The 21,545-nt window shown below is 38.6% G+C and overlaps 1 protein-coding gene across 5 annotated transcripts in view; it reads right to left on the reverse strand.

The window, feature by feature from the left end:
- Nucleotides 1–21,110, reverse strand: part of LOC101863608 (RING finger protein unkempt homolog) — a 32,855-nt gene extending 11,745 nt beyond the window's left edge. The window contains exons 1-14 of one of the 5 annotated variants that reach the window (XM_035971878.1): nt 20,990–21,110; nt 20,686–20,895; nt 18,077–18,348; nt 16,987–17,122; nt 16,386–16,503; nt 15,950–16,034; nt 13,066–13,202; nt 12,421–12,510; nt 10,832–10,984; nt 9,085–9,298; nt 8,326–8,612; nt 7,447–7,680; nt 2,583–2,678; nt 132–284 (exon numbers count right to left, since the gene is read on the reverse strand). In XM_035971878.1, coding sequence (XP_035827771.1) covers nt 132–284; nt 2,583–2,678; nt 7,447–7,680; nt 8,326–8,612; nt 9,085–9,298; nt 10,832–10,984; nt 12,421–12,510; nt 13,066–13,202; nt 15,950–16,034; nt 16,386–16,503; nt 16,987–17,122; nt 18,077–18,348; nt 20,686–20,895; nt 20,990–21,045 — 2,241 coding nt within the window. In that variant the 5' untranslated portion in view covers nt 21,046–21,110. Of the gene's footprint in view, nt 1–131; nt 285–2,582; nt 2,679–7,446; nt 7,681–8,325; nt 8,613–9,084; nt 9,299–10,831; nt 10,985–12,420; nt 12,511–13,065; nt 13,206–15,949; nt 16,035–16,385; nt 16,504–16,986; nt 17,123–18,076; nt 18,349–20,578; nt 20,647–20,685; nt 20,896–20,989 lie in introns of those variants that run through there. The other 4 variants (XM_013086957.2, XM_005106332.3, XM_035971879.1 and 1 more) reach the window with 4 other exon arrangements.
- Between the last annotated feature and the right edge of the window lie 435 nt (nt 21,111–21,545).

Raw genomic sequence — 21,545 nt, forward strand, 5'->3', positions numbered from 1 at the left:
CCATTACACGTCACTTTTCAAAATGGCGTATGGCAGAGTCCTAAACAAAGCAGTTGAAATGTTGACCATTTTAAGGTCTCCCAGAATAACAATAAATTACACATGACAAATGTTCAAACTGTTAAACAGACCTTGTCCAGTAGCTCCAAGTCATTCTGTAGCTGTACTCTATACTGCTGTAGTTGTTGAACGGGGATCTTGTCCATCTCATTAGAGCGTGATATAGCATGGATGTGGGGGCCCCCAGACATCATCTGCTGCAGACGTTGATTCTGTGACATCACCTAGACACAAGAACATCAAACATCCCGAGTAAGAAGCTGCCATGTCATATATTGTGCTAATCTACATTGCTGGGATAAAAATCTCACTTACAGTCGAATCTGCTCAAGGCCAACTAAATATGACAATCACCCGAACAAAGAGACACTTCCGATTTCCCCACTTGTGTACTTTTAGACAATTTTGACTGTTTCTTAAGGTTTGCAGAAATCTTTCCTAGTGACAAGTCATCTATTGCTCTCATAATTTTTGTAACAACAAAAATTCTAATGCAAAGAACTAATAAAGCATTAATACTCCAGCTTTCAAAAGCTCCAGTAAACATCTCATTAAAGTATACCAAAATGCATATTCTAATCTAGACGCATAGGGTCAATGCAAAGGATTTTGCTTAGCACCACATACATGTGTGACCCTCATTTCTTTTCAACTACAGTCAAACCTGTGAAAGACGGCCACCCATTGTCAAGGAGAAAAGTGGCCGTATAAGACAAGTGGCCGTCTTTCTTAGGCAGGACTATCAAAATGAAGAAAACAATGGCCGCATTGTTGTTGTTGTTCTCGCTGGGATTTTTTCCCCTTTTTTTTGTTGCTCTTGTTGATGCTTTTGCGCGAGGGTGACAATATAACAAAATGTGTTTGACAAGGAGGACCGAGTGCTATGGTAAAACAAACACAAGGTTCGCCACCACTCGAAGAACGAGCGACACTTCTGTCACAAGTTCACGTTGACGTCCATTGTTACTTTGTTACAGACTGGGTAAACAGTGACCACTCATCTCACTTACGATTTGTGTATGAGTTCTGGGTGGGGCCTATGGAACATGATCGGTTGAAGGGACTACCAAAAAACAACGACAGGTGATTGGATTATGACGGCTCGCCCACAACACCAGGGCACAATTTATGACAAAACATAATGGAGTCACTAAGGTGGCCGTCTAAGACAGGGGTTATTGCTAGGTGTGATAGGGGTTGTGTGTTAAAATATGGTATCCGCGGCCACGTTGAACAGGTGCCCGTTTTACACATTTAAATTATATAGAAAAAATGCAAGGGGGGGGATGGAAAGTGGCCGTTTGTACAGGTGGTTGTCAGGGCAGGTTCGAAAGTATGTTAATCCATTTTCGTCCAGATTGACCAAACCTGACTGTTAATTAAGGAAATCTCATTCAACTGCTGTTATCAGTGTGATTTTCTGCATGGCAAGATCTTTCTACTTCAGCAGCAATAATTTTTAGATTTGCTATCAGGCCTTAAAACAGCAAGACACAATTTTTTTTAACCTGGCGTTTTTCTTACAAATTTCTTGAACCTTCCCCCCCACATGAGTCAAGCGTGGGTCCAGGTATTGATCTCTTCTGTTATGACGCACTATATGTTTATCATAACAATGAAGGGGAGGATTAAACAAACTACAGGACAATGCCTAGTCAAAAGGAGGAATCGGACATTGATGAGGATTCAGATAAAAATGTTGAGTCAGACATCAAGGACGAAAAAAAAAAATCCCATCACTGGACTGTCCTTGACTGACCAGAAAATATGGATAAGCCGGAAAACAAAATTATTAGAAAAACTGCAATCTACAATCTATCTCTTGAAGCATATTTGATATTTTTATCATGTCTGGTTGCTTGTGTTGACAATAAAAAAAAAAAAAGTGTCTTCCTTTCCCCTAGGGAGAGGGAGTTATTTCTAGAACATAGCCTTGCAGACAGCATTAACTAAACTTTTCTTCCCATTTTTATTCTGTTTAATTCACTTTCTGATATCTTAAGAACATTTTTTCAATCTTATAAATTTTCTCATTAATTGTGAGGCATCATGGCAAAATCAGGCGCTCGTCAAAATAATTAAATCAAAGAAAAAGGCATTTTTCTGCCTGCTCAGTAATTTTTATCAATTTTCTGTTATTTGGCTCAACACCTTTTATGTCTCAGTAAAACACATTACAGTTAGGATTTTAATGAAAAAACGATTAAAAGCACACACAATTTTAATTTTTCATTTCTTAAGACTTTCAAGGTTTGGAAATCAACCAACTTTGGTGACCATTTTCTCGCTAATGTTACCTCTGAAACCAGGCGAACCCCACCTCCTTTAATTGCACATACCTCGACTTCTATTCACGATCAATGTGTATTTTTTTCATTGAAAGATAGTTAAATGACAAAGCTTTAAGATGACATTAATAACCCCACATGCCCAAAAATTGACGAGCGCCTGATTCTACGGCATCGGGACACAATTGTCAGTCCCTCTAAAAGAATAACAAGACAACGGGATGTGTACAATACCTCATCTTTGTGTTTCAACGCCACCATGCGCTCTTCTTCTGCAGACTTTGCTTTCTTGTTGGCATCCTCTGCTTCTTTTTTCCAAGCTTCACAAGCCTGTGAAAAGCATTCAAATATAGCACACTTACATGTCGTCGGCGGAGAATTCTAACCGTCCAACTCCGATTCCGTAAATTTTGCAGGAGACAAAAAACTGAATTCAAAGGCTCTTATGGGGATTTACTATCTTTAAATGCGCTAGACTGGTATATATGACTCTACCTTTAAGTATTTAAAACAAAATTGCAGAAATTTTATTATTTTAAGTCCTAAACCAGAGTTATACGGATAGACCGCCCAGTTTTGGATTTCTAAGCATCCAAGTGTCGACGAACGAATTGTTCGTTTAGAATTTTCCAACCCGGCAGGGACGCCACGCACTTCGTTACGTCTAACTCAGTCATCGTGACACGTTAGTGTTACCGAACAACTCGAAATGACTACACCAGCAGTCAATCTAATAGGAAACCTACTATAAAAGTTCTAATTAGCACTACTCAGTACTGTAGATCTAGAATCTAACAATAATACTGTTATTATATCTAAAACTGAACGTCGCACTTTATTTCCACATAATTCTAATTAGGCAATGGGCTTGTCGACAGATTAAGTGCGTCGTTAAGTTTTTACTATAAAGCTACTATTTGATCCTCCATTCTCAAGGAAATTGTGAGGATTGGTTACTTGTCTAGCTACAAGAGAGAGAGAGAGACAGAGAGAGAGAGAGAGAGAGAGAGAGAGAGAGAGAGAGAAGGGGGGAGGGACTGAGAGAGAGAGAGAGAGAGGGGGGGGGGAGGGGTCTGAAAGAGAGAGACAGAGAGAGAGAGAGAGAGAGAGAGAGAGAGAGAAAGAGAGGGGGGGAGGGGTGAGAGAGAGAGAGAGAGATAGAGAGAGAGAGGGGGAGGGGGGGTGAGGGGGGACAGATAAGAATTTCCGTATATGAATTGTCTTCATGGAGCTTCTTTTACGGCTAATTTTTCCTGTTTGAAGTGCAGATTCTGTCGCAGTGCTTGCTCTCTAGTCACTAGCATAATAGTTCTTTCATTTATCATTTTCCTGTCCTTGGTTATTTCTTCACAGATGCTGACATCTACTCCAAGCTTAGATAATCTGTTTTTGCAGATGTCTTTGTACCTCAGTTTTGACCTTCCCCTTGGTCTCTTACCATGGGCAAGTTGTCCATAGAGAAATTTCTTCGGAATCCGGTTGTCGTCCATTCTCTTGACATGGCCCAGCCATCTCAATCTTCTTAAACACAGGATTATTTGTAGGGTTGATTCATTATGAGCGACAACAGCAGCATCACCGGCTAAGAAAAGGTCTCGTATTCTTGTTTGGTTTGTTGATTTTGGTCTTGGCTCGAAGTCGAGCAAGATTGAAAAGCGACCCATCAGTTCTCCAGTGGAAGAAACTGAAATGCTTCTAACTCTAAAAACATGGTTTAACTTGGTTGGAAGACTCTAGTAAGTAATATTAGACCTGCATGTAAGCCTCAACCAGATTGTCTGAAAATTTTGCGCAAACCCCCCCCCCCCCCAATAAAGCCTTTGTGGGTGTCATAAGGAAGGACATCCGAGTAACGAGCGACCACCCCAACAAACACAATAAAGAAGAGACCAAACTCTAACCCTACCCCCAAAAAGAACCTGCAACGGGCCTCATGTAAAAAGGCCAAAACAAGTCCTAAATGAAAAAAAATTTTAAACTGAAAAAAACACACTCCAAAACAAACAAAGAGCATATATTATATTAATATGATTTTTTTTAAAGCTCAACTAAACCTCATATAATGCATCCCCACCTCATGTATGGCCTAATTAAATAACACATTTTACATAGTCATCAAGATGAGGTATGCCATAGCAGCATCCAGTGTCAACAGGAATGAATTATCCTCTTGTCCAAGCACCATTATGAGGCTTTAAAATGCACTACCCAATGAAGCTAAAGCTCTGGTTAGCTAAAAAATAAACTACAAAAACCAAAACACAATACACAGCATATCAAATTAGACTTAACCGAGGGTTTTAACTTGTGCACTGGTGACGCACTCAATTCTAGATTGTCATAGAACTTGTGGTAGTCAAATGGCACAACAGACTTCATTTCTTGCATGTGTTATTAAAGTTCTCTATGGACGAATTAAACTTTCTATCCTGGTACAGAGGCAGTCCCTTCATGTCTTTATGGAGAATGTCTGTGGACTCGCCGCGCTTCAAAGGCAGATGTGACCAGTCATCATCAAATCTCAGTTTGTATTTAATTTGACCATCTGGTGTGTAAACTCTGGTTGGTTAGTTTGATGAAATCAGAAAAGACACAATGAGTCAAATACTTGACTACATATGGCTTCACTTTCCTACTTTCTTCCATTAGCCTGACATAATCAGCTGGGTAGTAGATGTGCTGTGAGCACTGTCCAACTCCATCTGTGTATAGCCCTTCTCTAGGAATTTTAATGTTACAGTTTTACCATTGACAATGCTGAAATGTAACAGTGCAGAACTCATTGTGACTTTGCAGTTCTGATACAGCCACATCCATCTGTATATAATGATCTGGAGTCAAATCAGATGACAAAAAATCAGCCACACAAGGAGCAAATTTATTTGCAGTCAGAGCACCTTCGCATTCATTTGAGACATAACATACACAGTCCTTGCTCTCTAGTTCCTGTACTGTGAAATTGTGTACATTCAATTTCGTCTTGTAGTACAAAGCAGAAGCATTGGTGCGTGGATATAGCAGAACTGATTGCTGGTCCATTTTGATGTATTTGATTTTGGGGCTACCCATGCATTTTTCCTTGTCTGCTGTCTTTTTGTATGCCCCCTCTTCCACATTCCCCTCCTCAAAGCTCACACAAAGATCACACCTATCATTTCGAGGATGGAATTATGACAGGTTCATAGCATTGATCTCCTCTTTAAACTTGAAGGTAGAAAGTACCCCCCCCCCCCCCCTCATACTTTTCTTTATACAAACGGCGGTACACTGCCTGTAAGCTCTGGAAAACAGGTTCCAAGTATAACTTGCTGGAGTCCCTCAGCAATAGTGAGATGGCAACTTGGGTGGATCACGAAGAAACTGTTTAAGTACCTTTGATGCTGTAGTCTCCTCCCTAACCCTTTTTCTCTGAACTGGAACCTCACCCTCTGCTACACCCAACCCACATGTGAGAACAATGTGAACACACTAGTAACAAAGTACAGGACTTAAGAAGAAAGCCGTGCACACTTTTACTCTGGCCCCATTCACTCGCAGATGGTACTTCATGGACCACGATCTTCTGCTTTCTCTCTCCTTTTTCTCCACAGGCTCGACAGTCAACCAACCCTTTAACAAAAGCAGCCTTTTCTGATTTTACATTTATTTATAATTAAGCGCCTCCTTCAGACCAAAACGTTATCGCCGTGATCCACAATGGCGGGCTACCTAAACGAATTAGACGGTTAAAATTCTTCAGTCACGGAAGCCAGTCGGAATATACGGTTAGAATTTCTCTTTAAAACAAGACTTTTTGTTTGTCACAATTGTTCTAGATTTTAATAGGACGTAGCCATTTGTTATGTCGATCTATTTTAAGGAAAAAAGCAATTCAAGAAAATTTCGGAGTTAGACGGTTAGAATTCTCTGCCGACGATATTTAGAATTTCAGATTTAAATGAAAAATAAATACTTTTTGGAAACACATATCAATTTTTTCCACTGAAGGATAAAAAAAAAGTATAATATAAAAAAAAAAAAGCCAATCATTTATGTTTTTTATATATTATACTCTTTATCTAGATCTAGATCCTACTGATACATAGATCTAGATCTGGCAACTGTTAAGTGTATGAGTGTAGTGGGAGAATCTAGAAGATATAGAGCCAAATACGGTTTATTTAAGGCAAATTTATATTTTTATGTCCACGCTTGGAAGTAGAGAATCTTTGGTAATACTGATACTAGGCGTACTACTTGGCCTAGATCTAGATCTAAACTAGATCTAGATCTAGTACTAGTCCTAGATATTATAGACACAGACTGGAATTTTTTTTAATTGAAGAAGAGTAGACCTACCATGTAGTATAGATCTAGTCTACAGTCTATGTCATTAGTAGGCCCTACTACTAGATCTAGAATCTAGATCTAGACTCTAGATAGATCATCAAACCTGTCGACATAAACGATAAATTCGCCTTAAATAAACAATGTTTGGCTCTAGATCTAGATTCTCCCACCATACTAATTAAATTAGTTATGTATCAGTCGGATCGAGATTCATCCTGTGATGGCTTGTTGATCTCGAACCACAGGTGAAAAGTTGTTTCTTTGCAGTCCCCCAGTGCCAAAAGCAGCCCTAGCAATACGGGACTGTACAGTCCCCAAACAACTTCCTTTTAATAAATGCATCCGCTCACAAAAAAAATATTTAAAAAAAATAAAAAAAATATTATGACTGGCTTTGAAAATAATAATACCGCATAGAGTTGGCAATAGGTGTGAAAACATTCTACATATCTTTTTCATTTAATGCTCCGTTTGACAGAGAAAGGTCTTTTTTAATCCTTGCTACTTCATGGGGGAATGGGGGGGGGGAGAAGAAAATTAGAAGAGTTAATAGGTACTTATAGTAACCACCACCCCCATACCACCAAAAAAAGTATGAAAATGTATAAATCAACACTGATGTCCTTAATTCTTGGGCATATATTACTGGGTACTTCTAGGACTGTCAGTATTTCAGTTGTACTCCACAATGTTCAATTTTCTGGTCACAAAAGACATTCTCTTTTCACCACAAAATAAAGGCAAAAAATAAAACAAAAAAAGCACTTACGCTCTTTGCCTGTGTATAAACACCTTCCCATTCAGCCATCTTGGATCTTGCCATCATAAGTTCATCACGCAGCTTTTGAACCTCTCCATTCTGAACATGCCCGCTGAAAGATCCAGACAGCATTGGTGACTGAGGCCCAGCACTACGGGGTGACATGGAGTTGGTGTCACTCAAATTGGAGCCCATTTGATACTTGGTCAGTCCTTGGTAGCAGTTCAACAGAGGAGACGAAGACTGTACCCCCCAAAAAACCCCAACAAAACAAACCATTAATTAACAAGATACTATGGAATACTTTTGGGTTTTTATTTCAAACTTTGCAATATGTGCAACTTCTTCAAACACATTTTGCGCCTGTGAAGATTCAACTCTGTCATTACAGGGAGGGGAGACAAAAGTAAGAAGGACAAAGTAAGTGACAGAAGATGGTGATGGATCAGACAGACATAAAAACAGTGACCACAAATATAACCAGAAGACTAGAGATGAAATCCTCTGAGTCAAAGGCACAAAAGAAAGCCAAGAACAGCAGGGCAGAAAAAGGCACACGCAGATGTGAAAAAACTAGGAAACTTGAGACATGCCTGAAGAAAGAAGCACAGGACAGACACCTTTAGAAGAGAGTTGAAGGCCTATGTTCTTTAGAGAGCTGAAAGACATGACATAGAACATAATGTGTGCATTATCCTATTGCTTCACATAACATAACATAACATAAGCTTTGCAGAACCTCCAACACAAACTGTGTATTTCCCCTGACCATGCACGCTGCTAATTAAACCAATGAAAGTGATGAAAAGCTAATTGTAGAGAGTGCAACAAAAAAATAAAAAGAATTATTAATAAATGCCCCTTCCAAAATACCCCCATTGAACTTACGTGATCATTAGAATCTTGTTTGTGTAAGAGCAAGGGCTGCATGCTGTGCGGGAAGCTCCCAAAGGGTGACGGGGGAGACTGCGAGAGACTGCTAATACTGCCACGCTGGGTGATGGCACTGGGCGGGATCCCAATGGGAATGGAGGAGTTGTTGCTGAAGCAGCCCGAGGTGGACAGTCCAGCACTGAGGGAGCTACTGACAGAGTTGGTGTCCATGTCCTTGTCCAGTTCCCGCTCCAGGCTCCCAATGTCCAGATCCTCTAGGTTCACATCATCAAGAGCTTTGCCTAAAGGTAAAGGGAAAGACAACCACATATGAGGACAACCGGGATGGATATGGAAGGAGGAAAGGGACAGCTAAAGAGAGATTTTGAGTACATGCAGTCCAGTAAGAGGTGTGTGGCGAACAGGCCGAATTAATTTCATCAACTTGTGTCTTTTCGTAAATGTGTTTCCATGTATAGCTAATAACTTAAAAATTTACGATGAGATTTTCAGGGAGAAAAAATGCTTATACAAGCATTCTAATAATCATTAGTAGACATAATATGTTCTGCAAGATATGATGTGAAGCTATTACAAGATATAATATTCCCATTTATTCCCACAAACCTCATATTTTAATTACTTTTCATCATATTTCTCCTGAAACAAACCAAAACCCCTTTAAAAAAACCTTTTCCTTTAAACAAAGATGACTTCTACATGAATTTCTTTTCACTACACTCTCATTAAAAAAAAAATAGATAAAAAATTCACCTATGACAGACTCCACGCAATCTCCTGGCGGGTAGAAGGCCGGGGCCAGTGGTGACATTGAGGTAGTGCCCTGTGTGAGGCCCATAGAGTTGGCCAAATGGCTGTACAATCCCGACTGGTGCACCAGGATCAGATTCTCCTTACGCTTGGCCTTCTCCACAGAGTCCAGAGTGGGATCTTTCTCGATAGCCATTAACTGCTGACGCAGCTTCAGCTGTACCAAGAAACAAAGACAAACAAGGTTAAGAGAAAAACAACTACAAGGTACGGATGTTTCGGCAAATTTTAAAAACTTATTGGCCCCACAAAACATTGAAAAAGACAAGTCAATATAACAAACAAGAACCCTGAATAACAGCCAAAATAGCCTAGCACCATTTTACATTTCAAGAATTTCAATATAAGCAGAGAGATAAACCTCTAAAGAGCATATTTACATCGCATATACCGTAAGAGCTTGATATAACGTACTTGCCTAGAAATGTACTCCCGGCCATAATGTTCACTTTCTCATATCCGAGTCCCATTTAGTATTTTTACACTTTAAAAAGTCATGCCTAAAACATATTTGCTAGCAATGCCATTCAGGCTTCCACGAGCGGCGAAATTTTGGTCCCCGTTCCCGGGTGAATTTTGGGACCAGGCCAGAACGTAAGTGACTAACTTTCTCAAACTCGTTCTGCACTATTTCTGGACAAATGTGAAGGAAACTTGGCAAACTAATGATATGTGGACGTTGAAGTGTGTACACATAAATTAACCAATATTTTTGGTGTCAGAAACATTTTCGTATCGGGTATACCGAAAACTATACGGAGCTTGACATTAGACGTCGAGATGGTAAGAGATCTATCTTTCCTCTATAGTTTCCTCAAATTTGAACGTTCTGTGTAAAGTAGTTGTTTAGAATTTATCATAAAAGCACCACTACCCCCTCTGTCCAAAGTGACTTTGCGCAGAGACCGGCCATTTTCCCATCATTCCCTCGGCAAATGTATGTGACCCACAAAGCCCCGCATGATTATTCTAAGCCCATTCATTGTTCACTTGAAAGAGGGCAACGGTGGGTGCGTGCATCAAGTTGTTTTTCTCTGTTCCCCTGCAATATCATAATGGGGGTATTCCGAGGCGAGCTTATCTCCCCTTGGGGCGTTTGCGTCTCTCTCAACATGACAAAAAGGTTTTTAATTGTTCAGTATGCCGATTGAACTGAATTATATTTTACGGCTGGCAAGGTCTAAAGTCATCAAAGAAAACTTTGACATTATTTTGTCACACTGCTAACATATTCTTAAAGATTCCATGTTGTGATACGATGCTATAAATAAAATGCACTCATCCCGACAAACTTTTTTCGCAAAATCGTAATATGAACTCCAAAATTTTAAACATAACGAAATTACGAAATGGTGAGTAAATCTGACTGCAAAAATGTTTTCCCCACCCCAAAACACATTAGGTAGCCAAGTCTCTTTTTAACATTCCAATTTATTACCGAGATGTCGTCAATTTTCTGACAGAATCTGCGGTAACTTGATTCACCTTTAGGAGTATTTTCCTATATGTGGGGCATCCATATTTTGCGGACCTTTACAACCCCCATAACTTCTTTATTTAAATTCAAAACGTATTATTCTTTGAATTGAAAACTCTTTCTTAGATACCAAACAAAAAAGGGCTAAAGAGAAAAATCAATTTTTCATTGGCACAGTTATATTTGCTTAAAACGTACTTTCAACATTCATACCTGATATTCATCTCTTTCAAATCCAGGCGCTCTCATGTACAAAGGAGACAAGGCATAATCAGAACTCACGCTGCAAGATCTGGCCTTCATGAAAGGATCATGAAGAGGACTATTGCGGTAAGCGCTACCATTATTGCTAGCTAACAAATTCATCTGAAAAGAAAAAAAAAAAAACGACAAATATAACAAAAAAGTAATCACAACGAAGTACAGGGACAACTACAAGACAACAGTGTACAAAATGTATGTGCGAGTCATGTTTTAGTAGACTTATGATCTTAGCCCTTTAAACAACTGACATCAGTAGTATAGATACACAATGCTGTCAACATTTTCTTTATACAATCTTCTACCATTTTATCATTAAATGGTGTAAACAAGTCTACAAATTTTAAAGTTACAAGAAACAATTCATTGCTATGGTCTAACCTAAAAACTGCTTTATATATTACTCACAGTATTTTGATAGAAGTTTAACATGCTCAACTGGCGAATAAGGCTTACCAAAATCTCTACTGGAATTGCTCAAGTTAACTTAAGACATAGCTTCTAAAAGACACAATTTGTAAGACAAACACCCTCTCCTTTAACAGAGATAATCTAGCCAAATAGATGAAAAGAAAATAGGAAAAACAGAATGCTGCAATGCAGCCACTGGTAATGATTTGAGTACAATTAATCCTATAGTACTTTCCTTTGCATTGGGATATATTTTAAGCTGTGAATATTTACAAACCTTTGCCAACCCGGATAACTAGTCTTCTTTGACTTGGAGAGAGAACTTTGTTTTTATAATTGTCTCTCATAAACAAAATGTGAGGCAGTGTGTTGAAATCAGGCCCTTGTCAAAATAACGAAATCAGAGAAACAGATATTTTTCTTGTTGGGAAATTTTTAACCGAATTTTTATTTTGTGGCTTAACCTCTTTTATGTCCATATAAAAACACATTTCCAAGTGAAAGTTACTGAAAAGCATTGATTAAAGGCACAAAATATGTCACTTTCCAGTTTTCAAAGGCTCTTTAGCTATTGCAGTTATCAAACTTTGGCGGCCATTTTCTCATTAATTTCAACACTGAAAACAAGCGACCTTATTTCTTTCAATCGCAAATATCTTGAGTTCTATTCAAGATAAATTGATATTTATTTCATGAGAAACAAGGCAAATAAATCAGCTTTCAGATGATACCAGTAACTCCACATGCCCAAAAATTGACAAGCGCCTGATTCCACCTCGTCGTACACAAATAACACTAATATGCACTCCAGGGACATACAGAGGTGTTAGATAAAAATTGTGTCAAAACCAAGAGCAATTTCAGAACCAAGGAAATTCTAACATTTTTGCTTATCACCTTAAACTTTAAGCCAAACAGTAGCACTCTCATGTCAAACTTTTCTGTTATGAGACAAAACATATCTACCAGTACACAAAGACATGTTCTGAACATTTTGAGAAAAAAAAAACCAACAACAAAAATCATAAACTTTCCTGGTTTGACATGGCCATCATGGTGTAGCTGCCAGTAACATGCTCACTGATGACCTAAATGATTTAATAAAGCAAAACATTCATTACGCTTCATACCTGTATAAGACTTGGCTGCACTGGAGTGCTATTCGCCCTTTCCTTTCCTATAGGGTCTGGTAGTTTAGAGTCACATTTGCCATTATGTACCTGAAATAAAAATATGAAACAGAATGATAACAAATCACATTTTTTTTACATCAGAGAACAGTCAAGCTATGACATAGAATTGAGGAGCTTACAAATACAAATAGTGGGGTCAAGATCTCCTTTATAACTCATTGCTTCAGATTATTTTTTAACATTTATGTCTTTTGAGCCCCCAAAAACACAATATTGATCATTTCGGAGGTGGGCTTTGACCCTGCCTGTCAGGACCAACCCAAGTTGAGAGGGATAAAACATTCCAGCAGACAGACTAAGATAATCAATAAAAATTTTCCCCACAAAAGAATCGCCCTCCGGTCTGGGTGCAATAGTGAAGACCTAACCCCTATACTACAGAACCTGAACTTTAGACTTTGTTCAGATCTAAAAGTCAAACCATTGTGTGATAGACAAATTGATAAACATATATCTGTCTTGTGGCCAAGTCCTGTAGTGTGACATAAACCAACACAATTCTGCAATAAAACCTAAAACAGTTTTAAACTGCAAACTGTATATATTCATCCGTTTCAGTAAATTGCCCACAATACAACTTACCTCTCTGTAATGAAAGGCATCTTTCCCTGATATAGACTCCAGCTTGCCGACTGAATCATTCTGAGGCAGGACGTTTGTGACAAAAGCAGCTAAAGAGTTACTGCTTATCGACAACACATCACGGACTGAAGTTATCTCTTCTGAAAGAAAATGTTCATTGAACAGATTAATTTAAATCAAAATAAAGTTAAATAGTTCATTACACTACTAAGTAATATCAAATGTTCATTACATTATAGCATCAATCACTTTTCATTGGCATTTGATCTTCAGTAACAAAATTAAAATTGTACTGGTTCACACTTTCAGTCCTGTTGGCGGCTTTAGCTGCCAGGCCGTAGTACACATTCATCAGCCCTGGCGACTTAAGTCGCCGACTCGACCAGGCACACTAAATTTAATTAAATAACGAACGGACCCACTGCACTGAAGTAAATACCAAAGAAAGTCACTAGCTGAATGGTTGAAGAACCTCTGTGAATTTTCAAACATGTTTCTTGGGCTGTGTAGGTTTTTTTAGTCTTTAAAAAATTCTACCATGGCTTCGGCCTTCTAGTGCGGTACTCAAGGGTTTTTTTCACTATTGGAGCCTTTGGTACTGTAAGTGTACTACACTACACCGTATTCACTTTCTACTATTGTCTATTTGAAAACACTCAATCAAGAAATTTTCTTCACAGAAAAAAATAAATAAATTGTGTCTGTTACAAAAATCATGAACACAATTCTTTTCAAGGCACTTTTGTGTACAAAGCCATGGGTACCAGCAAAAAAGAAAGAGGAACGTTTTCCACTACAAAAAAGATGAGCCCTCATGCACATTAACTCTTGTCCTGCGTCTGTACTGAGATGCGAATCTTATCAGCAATCGATTACGTCGGACTTTCCGGGTAGGCTGCCGGGGTCACTCAGTGTGTAAAGCGAGTGCGCCTGGAAACGTGTGTTTTCGCCATGAATACTGTGGGAGTGTGTCAATCAATGACAAAAATAACACTCTATCTTTTATATCTTTCTATTTATAAAGTGTTATGAACACATGAATAACCCCCTCTCATAAGCTGATAAGACATTATGAGTAGTTACGCCCATTCGAATAACCTTTTTAGATTCTCTTGTTGTTATGAATGATCTGGGGTTCGAAAGGGGATAATATAGGTCAAATTCAAAATGTTTGCAACTCAAATTGTTTTTACCTTAGACCTGCATGTGAGCCTCAACCAGATTGTCTGAAAATTTAGCGCGCGCACCCCCCCCCCCCCCCACATAAGAGCTTTTGTGGGTGTCATAAGGAAGGACTTCCGAGTAACGAGCGACCACCCCAACAAACACAATAAAGAAGAGACCTAACCCTAACCCTAACCCAAAAAAGAACCCTCGTGTAAAAAGGCCAGCACAAGTCCAAAATGAAAAAATAAAAAAAAACCCACTCCAAAACTAAAAAGGAGCATAATATGGCCTACATCTACATTGCTATATTATAATAGGGTTTGATACAATAACACAATAGAATTGGAATATGAATCCTCCATATAGATCTAGTAATATAAATAAATCTAGATCTAGATCTTGTAGAACAAGAGAATAGGAATAGGCCTTGAACTAGATCTAGAAATCCGCATCGGATTCCGAACAGAGGGACTCAGCTGAGTCTAGATTCTAAATAAATAAATAAATCACGCACCTGATGAAATGCTTTTTACCAACATTAATATTACAGCATAACCTATGTGATAGAGTTTGACAAAATAGAATTGGAATATGAATCCCCCATTGAGGTCTATAATGATCTATAAATCTAGATCTAGATTCTATTAGAACAGGTGAGTCGGACTTGAATGAATCCACATGATCTGAACAATGAATTAGTCAACAAACGAAATTCAAAATGGCCGCTCGGGCACGAAACTGAAAGTAGACAATTTAGGTCGTCGTCCTTTATCGTATTCGCATTTCTACTCAAGTTCCGACAATTATGTCGGAAACGCCGACGTTGGCAGTCGGCATGAAAACGAAAGTGCCGACAAAGCCGACGGGAGAAAAAGGGGGCGCTGGCAGTCGGCCAGGCCTCGCACTTCGCACATTTACTTATACAGGTGGGCCTAGCGATAGCATCGGCCGGCTCGCGGGTCGAGTCACGATTGTCGGATTTCAGACGATTGTCGGCAAACATGCAGGTCTATTACCTGCACAATGGTATTCAAAACTATCAAACAAGCTTATTTTTTACAAAGTAGTATCATTTCATACAAAATCAAGCTCATTTGAAAGATTTTGTTTAGAAAAATGGAAGGCTTGTTTCCGGACTATCCTTTCGAGCTCCTCATAACTAAGTAGGTCAATTTGTTCTAATTTCATTGGACAAACATCTAGAGCTACCAACTAGGCGTGTTTTGAAAGAGACGTATGCCTCGGTTATGAACCAACGCAGGCGGTTCTGGAAGTAGGCCACAAACGCACACAAACTCAAGCAGACTGACGCACACACACTTGAGCTGCGTGAATGCGGGTCCGACGCAGAACCCGAATGGAACGGAGATGATGCTCGGCGCGCGTGCGCTAAGCTAGGGCCGGACAGACTCGGGACCGGAACAAATGCGAGGTGTCGAAATAGACTTATCGGGCGACATAAACCCTACCCCCGCAAGACGAGGGTTAAAATGTATTTCAGTCAAGATAAAAACAATGCTGTAATAAAACAAAATATCTACTTGGTGGAGGAACAAAAGGAAGTCTGTATCAATTCTAAAAACTTGATGACCTTTACATATTTCATCACCCTTTTTCCAGTAACCTTCACAAAAGGACCTCCCCCCACCCCCCAAAAAAAAAATCAAATCAAATAGTACAATCACTGGGGTAATTTGTTTTCTTATACTATACTTACGTTCCACATGGGCAAAAGCACAGAAAGCTCCCCGAGGACAAAATTTGGTCTGAACCATGTCATTACACTTGGTCGATTTGTAAATCTGAAAAAGAATACACACCCTTGACCAATATATTCAACATCAGGCACAGTGAACTGATATCAATATTCACAAAAATAATCTTTTGAAAAGCAAGCATTACTGGTGAACACCTAACACATTTCACGTATACAGGGCTTTAAAATTTTTTTTATGATCTTCATAATTTTTCACTCATTAAAAAAAAAAGCAAAATGGGAATCATTAAAACAAACATTTTGTTTCATGTGTAAATTTACTGAAGACCACCATTATTTGATTCATCAAAATATAAAGCAGCCTACCTAGCAAACAGGTAAAATAAATCAACACTACAACCTGTCATACACAGATAAATATATATAAAGGGCAAACCTCGGGATGAAACTGTTGTTCCGTTCTTGTATGGCAGTAGGAGCAGTTGTCTCCACTTTCACAATGGGTGGGGTCTCCCCACTCGTCACCATGTTTCACATTTGGGCAAGGGGTAGACCTGAACAGAAGCACAGAAATAATAACAATGGCTTAATAAAGTGATCTACTGAACACAGGCAAGGAAGAAGCACAAACATTAGTTAGTGAAAGCAAAAAAAATGAAAGATGGCAACATGAGCATCAGAGGTCCTTACTTAGCTAGTCCCTGTTGCCATCAAATAATTACTCAGGCTTACCAAACAGGAGTAAAGCTTTCTAACCCCGTTATGTGACGGGCATAAAGAACTGCCTAAACTGAAGTCAGGGCTTGGGACTTTAAACGCTTACATTTGCAACCCTGTACACTTTAGTTATTCCACCAAGATTTTTCTGTTTTTAACATTCATTCAACGACTGCTATTTGGCTTCCTTGCAATAAATAATATTGATATTATACAGTCAAACATGTTCAAGATAACCACATATTGTCGGAGTAAGTGGTCATCTTACACAGGCGGTCCTCTTATTGTTATTAAAAACACAAAACGGAAGAGTAAATTACCTATATTTGTAAAGCTTGGGACTTCTTCTTCTGTCTCTTGTATTGTGAAACTGAGGGCATGCATAACCTTGTCTGCACAGCCGTGGGGGGCGCTTGCAGGGTTCTGTCTTGTAGTTGGCCAATACAAAGTTGGTATCTGTAAAAGTAAAAAGTAAAGGGCGCTGAACAAAATTCAAAAGAACATAAAAGTAACAAAATCTTCATCAATGGCATTCATGTGGTGCAGTGGTTCGACTCTTTCCTTTGCTACTTTGCAAACAGAAGATGAAAGTTTAATTCCTGAGAGATTATGTTTATTTTATCAAGTATCGCTTTCCTTCAACTGGGATACTTTATCCTATTCAGGCTTGGTCTGAACAAACAAATACCACTTAAATTTAAAATGTCCAAGACAACCATCCCTCGTTGAGGACAAAAGAAGTCATCTCAGACAGGACGACAAAACAAAAAAGCAAGGGTGGAAGAGAGAAGTGGTCATTTACATACGTAATTGTCTTTGGACAGGTGGTCATTAAAGCAGGTTCAACTATTGGTGTGCTATTGATGAAAATCAAGGCCAACAGTCAATCTGAGGGCCAGTAAGTGACCAATGACATTGCAAGAACAGATCTTTCGTTTCAGCGAGGAATGTTATATGACGCAATAATGGACGACTAGATCAAACTCTATGAAGCAACCCAAAGAAGCAACCAAAGCAAAGACCTATTTAATAATACTGTGTCTATTATGATAATCCAATCCCACATAATCAGACTGTGGAAGTTAAGTCGATTGGCAAAAGGACATACATGTTAACATATTTGTCCTTTTCATTTTGACTGACGATTTGACATACCATGTCTGTCAAAGTTTATCCACAATTAAAATCCTGAACCTGTTACACTGTAAAACGATTTTGACACAGAGACTGGTTCAGTTTCTCAAAACATAGAGGGTTTCCAATTCTGGATCCATCTCGAATTGAACAGGTTTCTGTAGATTCTCACAAAGTTTACTTTATTATCATTATGATGTGTCACAAAGCAGGTTTGATTATTTATTATATTAAAAAACTGAAGCGTATCCTGGACAAGCTACATGCAACACTCACCATTCCATCTTGGATCCTCAGCAAGAACTTTGTCCTTTTCAGAACTAGGAGAAGATGAGGCTTTATCCAAAAATTCTATAGACGGCTGCATTTCCGTGGAGTCATATACTGGAGGCCGCATGTCATGGGCACCATGAGCAAATGCACAATGAGCACCATTCTTAGAACAATGCCCTTTGGAATCTGTGTCATATACACAGGTGCCTGTCTTGTAATACCTCAAGTGGTATCGTCTTTCAGTATCTCCAGCAGTTCTGTGTAAGAACGGGCATCTGAAAACAGGAAAACATTTATAAGCTTAAAATACCCTTCTCCCTCCGAGACCTATCATAGACAACACACTCTATGGAACATTACAGCAACTGCAGCAGACCTGTACTTATCACTACATGGCATTGGACAGAAGGGCGAGAGCCCAGCTGTTGCTGGATCGATAACAACAACAACAACATAAGCTTAAAACAACCCAACTATTTCAATAAAATAAAAAAATGGTAGAACTAAACAAAAAAACCAGACTGAATAATTACTCCGCATTTCAACACAACAGACATAAGTTCTCAAACAAGGTAGAAATCATAGCTCAGACAATACAACCAACATGTTTTTAAGTAGAGACACTAGGTATGGATTTCAGAGAAGAAGGCTTACACTTCCTTGTTATGTTACAAGACCCAAAGTATACTGCAATGTCAACCTTTATCAGAATTATTCTTATTTTGCAAACATGCATAATATACAAGCAAACTAATTTCAACTATGCAAAAAATCATAACCCCCTTGGCCGTGCCACTGACTGACGCATCTTTAGGCCATTCCCAAAGGGGGGGGGGACATTAGCATGTTCTTATATGCTCAATAGATTGTAAATGGGCTGATTCGTCAATGTCATGCTCATAACTGTTCCTGAACTGCATGCAAAGAACTGCTGCCTTTACAATATGGCAGATGTTTGCTAGAATGTGCTTAGAATAATTAATAATTACTTGAATTTATTCTTTGATGTCTGACTAATATAAATATATCATCGTTGTTATATTTAGTCTAGAGATGTGAATTTTAAAATTTCACCATCAGATGGCCTTAACACAAAAGTGGAGGGAATGGAATAATTTCAAACACAGGATGTAAAGGATCAGAAAGATTAGAAGTGAAAAAGGTGGAGTGACTGGGGTAAAAAAAACACCAATCCAAAGTTCTACTTTTTCCTTCATTGGTGGTGACTTATTTCAAGAAATCAAAATAAAATGGAAATTGAAAAGGTACATGATATGAACAAATACAATATAAACTAATTTGCTTGAACAGACAACTGTAAATTAAACTAGCAAATGTATGGGATAGAGAGTAGTTATAACAATAAAATGGCTACATTGTTCATTGTTTGTATTGATACAATAAATTAAAATTCATTTATTTACTGACACTGCTTTATCTTTACAGTGTAAAAATGATTCAATAAAATTAAAATGTTTCCCATTCAACCCCTCTCTTCCCTCTATAGTACTGAGTCTCATATTCCTTACGGATTTTGCAAATTTATTAAATGAGTCTGCTGTTCGGGACCTTCTGACCATGAACCAGCACAGTCGTGACATTACATCATCTCTATAAATATATTGCTGAACTAGACCCTGTATTGTATTTTTCACAACAGCTTCTTAACTTAGTAGGATGACCTCATAGTCACGCACGGGAAGATGAGGGGTAATGAAGGATGGTCAGCTACATTCACCACGCCAAAAAGTGTGTAATAATAAGTAAATAAACTACGAATATGGAGCATACTGAAGAACAAAGAAAGACCTGCTTGCCATGAAGCCAAGAATAAACAGGAGGCAAACTATCAATAGGCCCGTGTCAAGTTCAGCTCCAGGTCAAGGACATCTAATAACTTGACCTATATTTAGCCTACAGCTGATTTTGTTTTGATTTAGTCTATGCAAGCAGATGGTCACGGAAAAGACTTAAAATGCTTTATAATATGCAGTAGAATACATATATTTATAAAAACCCAATCAAATTTGAAAGTATTTGTACTCCTTGGCAGCAAATTATAATTTGGCGATATGGATTTCTTTGTTGTCATCGCATCAGGATCACCACACAGGCACAGTGCAAACCCCTCGTCAAGCCTCAGCCCCGACCCGAACCCAAACAAAGCACTGTTCTAATTTCACTGAACAAGGCATTAAAAAAACACAGCCTTCTAGAATCTAGGTTCAACTAGATCTACCTTCGAATAATATGTTTGTGACGATACAAATACATGAAATCTCTCATAATTGTATTGTACTGACGTATCATCAAGGCCTGGTTCAATTTTGAGTTCGACAAAATCTAGAGCTACCAGGGCCAACATTGAAGATGGCTGCCATGTTTGTTTACATCACACACACTATCCACAGAACCAAAAACAACGGAAAGTTAGACCTTCATACGACGAACGATGAGGCTACACAATCCTAATCAGCTTATAAACCTTAAAACTATAGTTTTTACCATCAAAAATAAGTAATTACTGAACAATTCCCAAATGACGCAAAACAAATTCATTGCCAAATTGGGTTAACGCGGGAGATTCCTATTGAACAAAAATGCCAACTCACTCATCTCCATCTGGGCAGATCCCCGTATTCTCATCATATTTGGTGCAGTAAATATCCGGGCTATATGAAAATGTTCCATCCCTTTTTCGAACAGGCCTCCTTCTTCTCTGGTTTAGAAAATGCCAATGAAAACAAGTGAAAGGCCTATGTTGTTGACATTTGTGTTGAAGAAAGAGATCACACTGCTGAGTTCGAAATTCTTTCAGATACCTGGGAAAAGAGAACAAAACAGATTAACACAAAAAGATATTAAATAAAGTATCATTCCTACGCTATATCTCATTCATCAAAAGCCTATACTTACATGTAATGGTGCGGTTTCTCACTTAGATTGGGAACCAAAGGTGCTTCCGACGGCATTTTTGTTGTCAATAAAGATTTCAGCTGCGCATATTCTTTGCGCAGAGGGAATGCCTTTTTCGATTGGTTGATGGGGTCACATGGCGGGGGTTTCCCTAACTTACGTCACTGAGCACCTGTTATAGGCCTTTGAAAAGACACGAGGTCGATTATGTTTTCATAACTCCTCTGCCAAATTTTTAGAATGTTAGAATTAGATGAATTGGTGCAACGTCTGGTCATGTAAACTTATTCTGTTTGTCTCAACTTAATTTCACTTTGAGAACGAACTTTGTTAGGCTAAGTTATGATTTGAGATCTGCCTTGCAGGGGTGCAACAAATATAATAATAATATGATAATGGCAATAATGATTCTTCGTGTAGCCTACTGTACAAGTACACGTATTTGTTATATCCTGAGAACATCTCAAGACAGAGCTGCAGAGTTGGCCTATCAAAGTAAATCGCATTTACCCTCGATGCTCAGCTGAAAGAAAGGACGAAAAAGTAAAAGTAACTA

The sequence above is a fragment of the Aplysia californica genome, unplaced genomic scaffold (assembly GCF_000002075.1).
Source record: "Aplysia californica isolate F4 #8 unplaced genomic scaffold, AplCal3.0 scaffold00526, whole genome shotgun sequence".
Lineage (NCBI taxonomy): Eukaryota > Metazoa > Mollusca > Gastropoda > Aplysiida > Aplysiidae > Aplysia > Aplysia californica.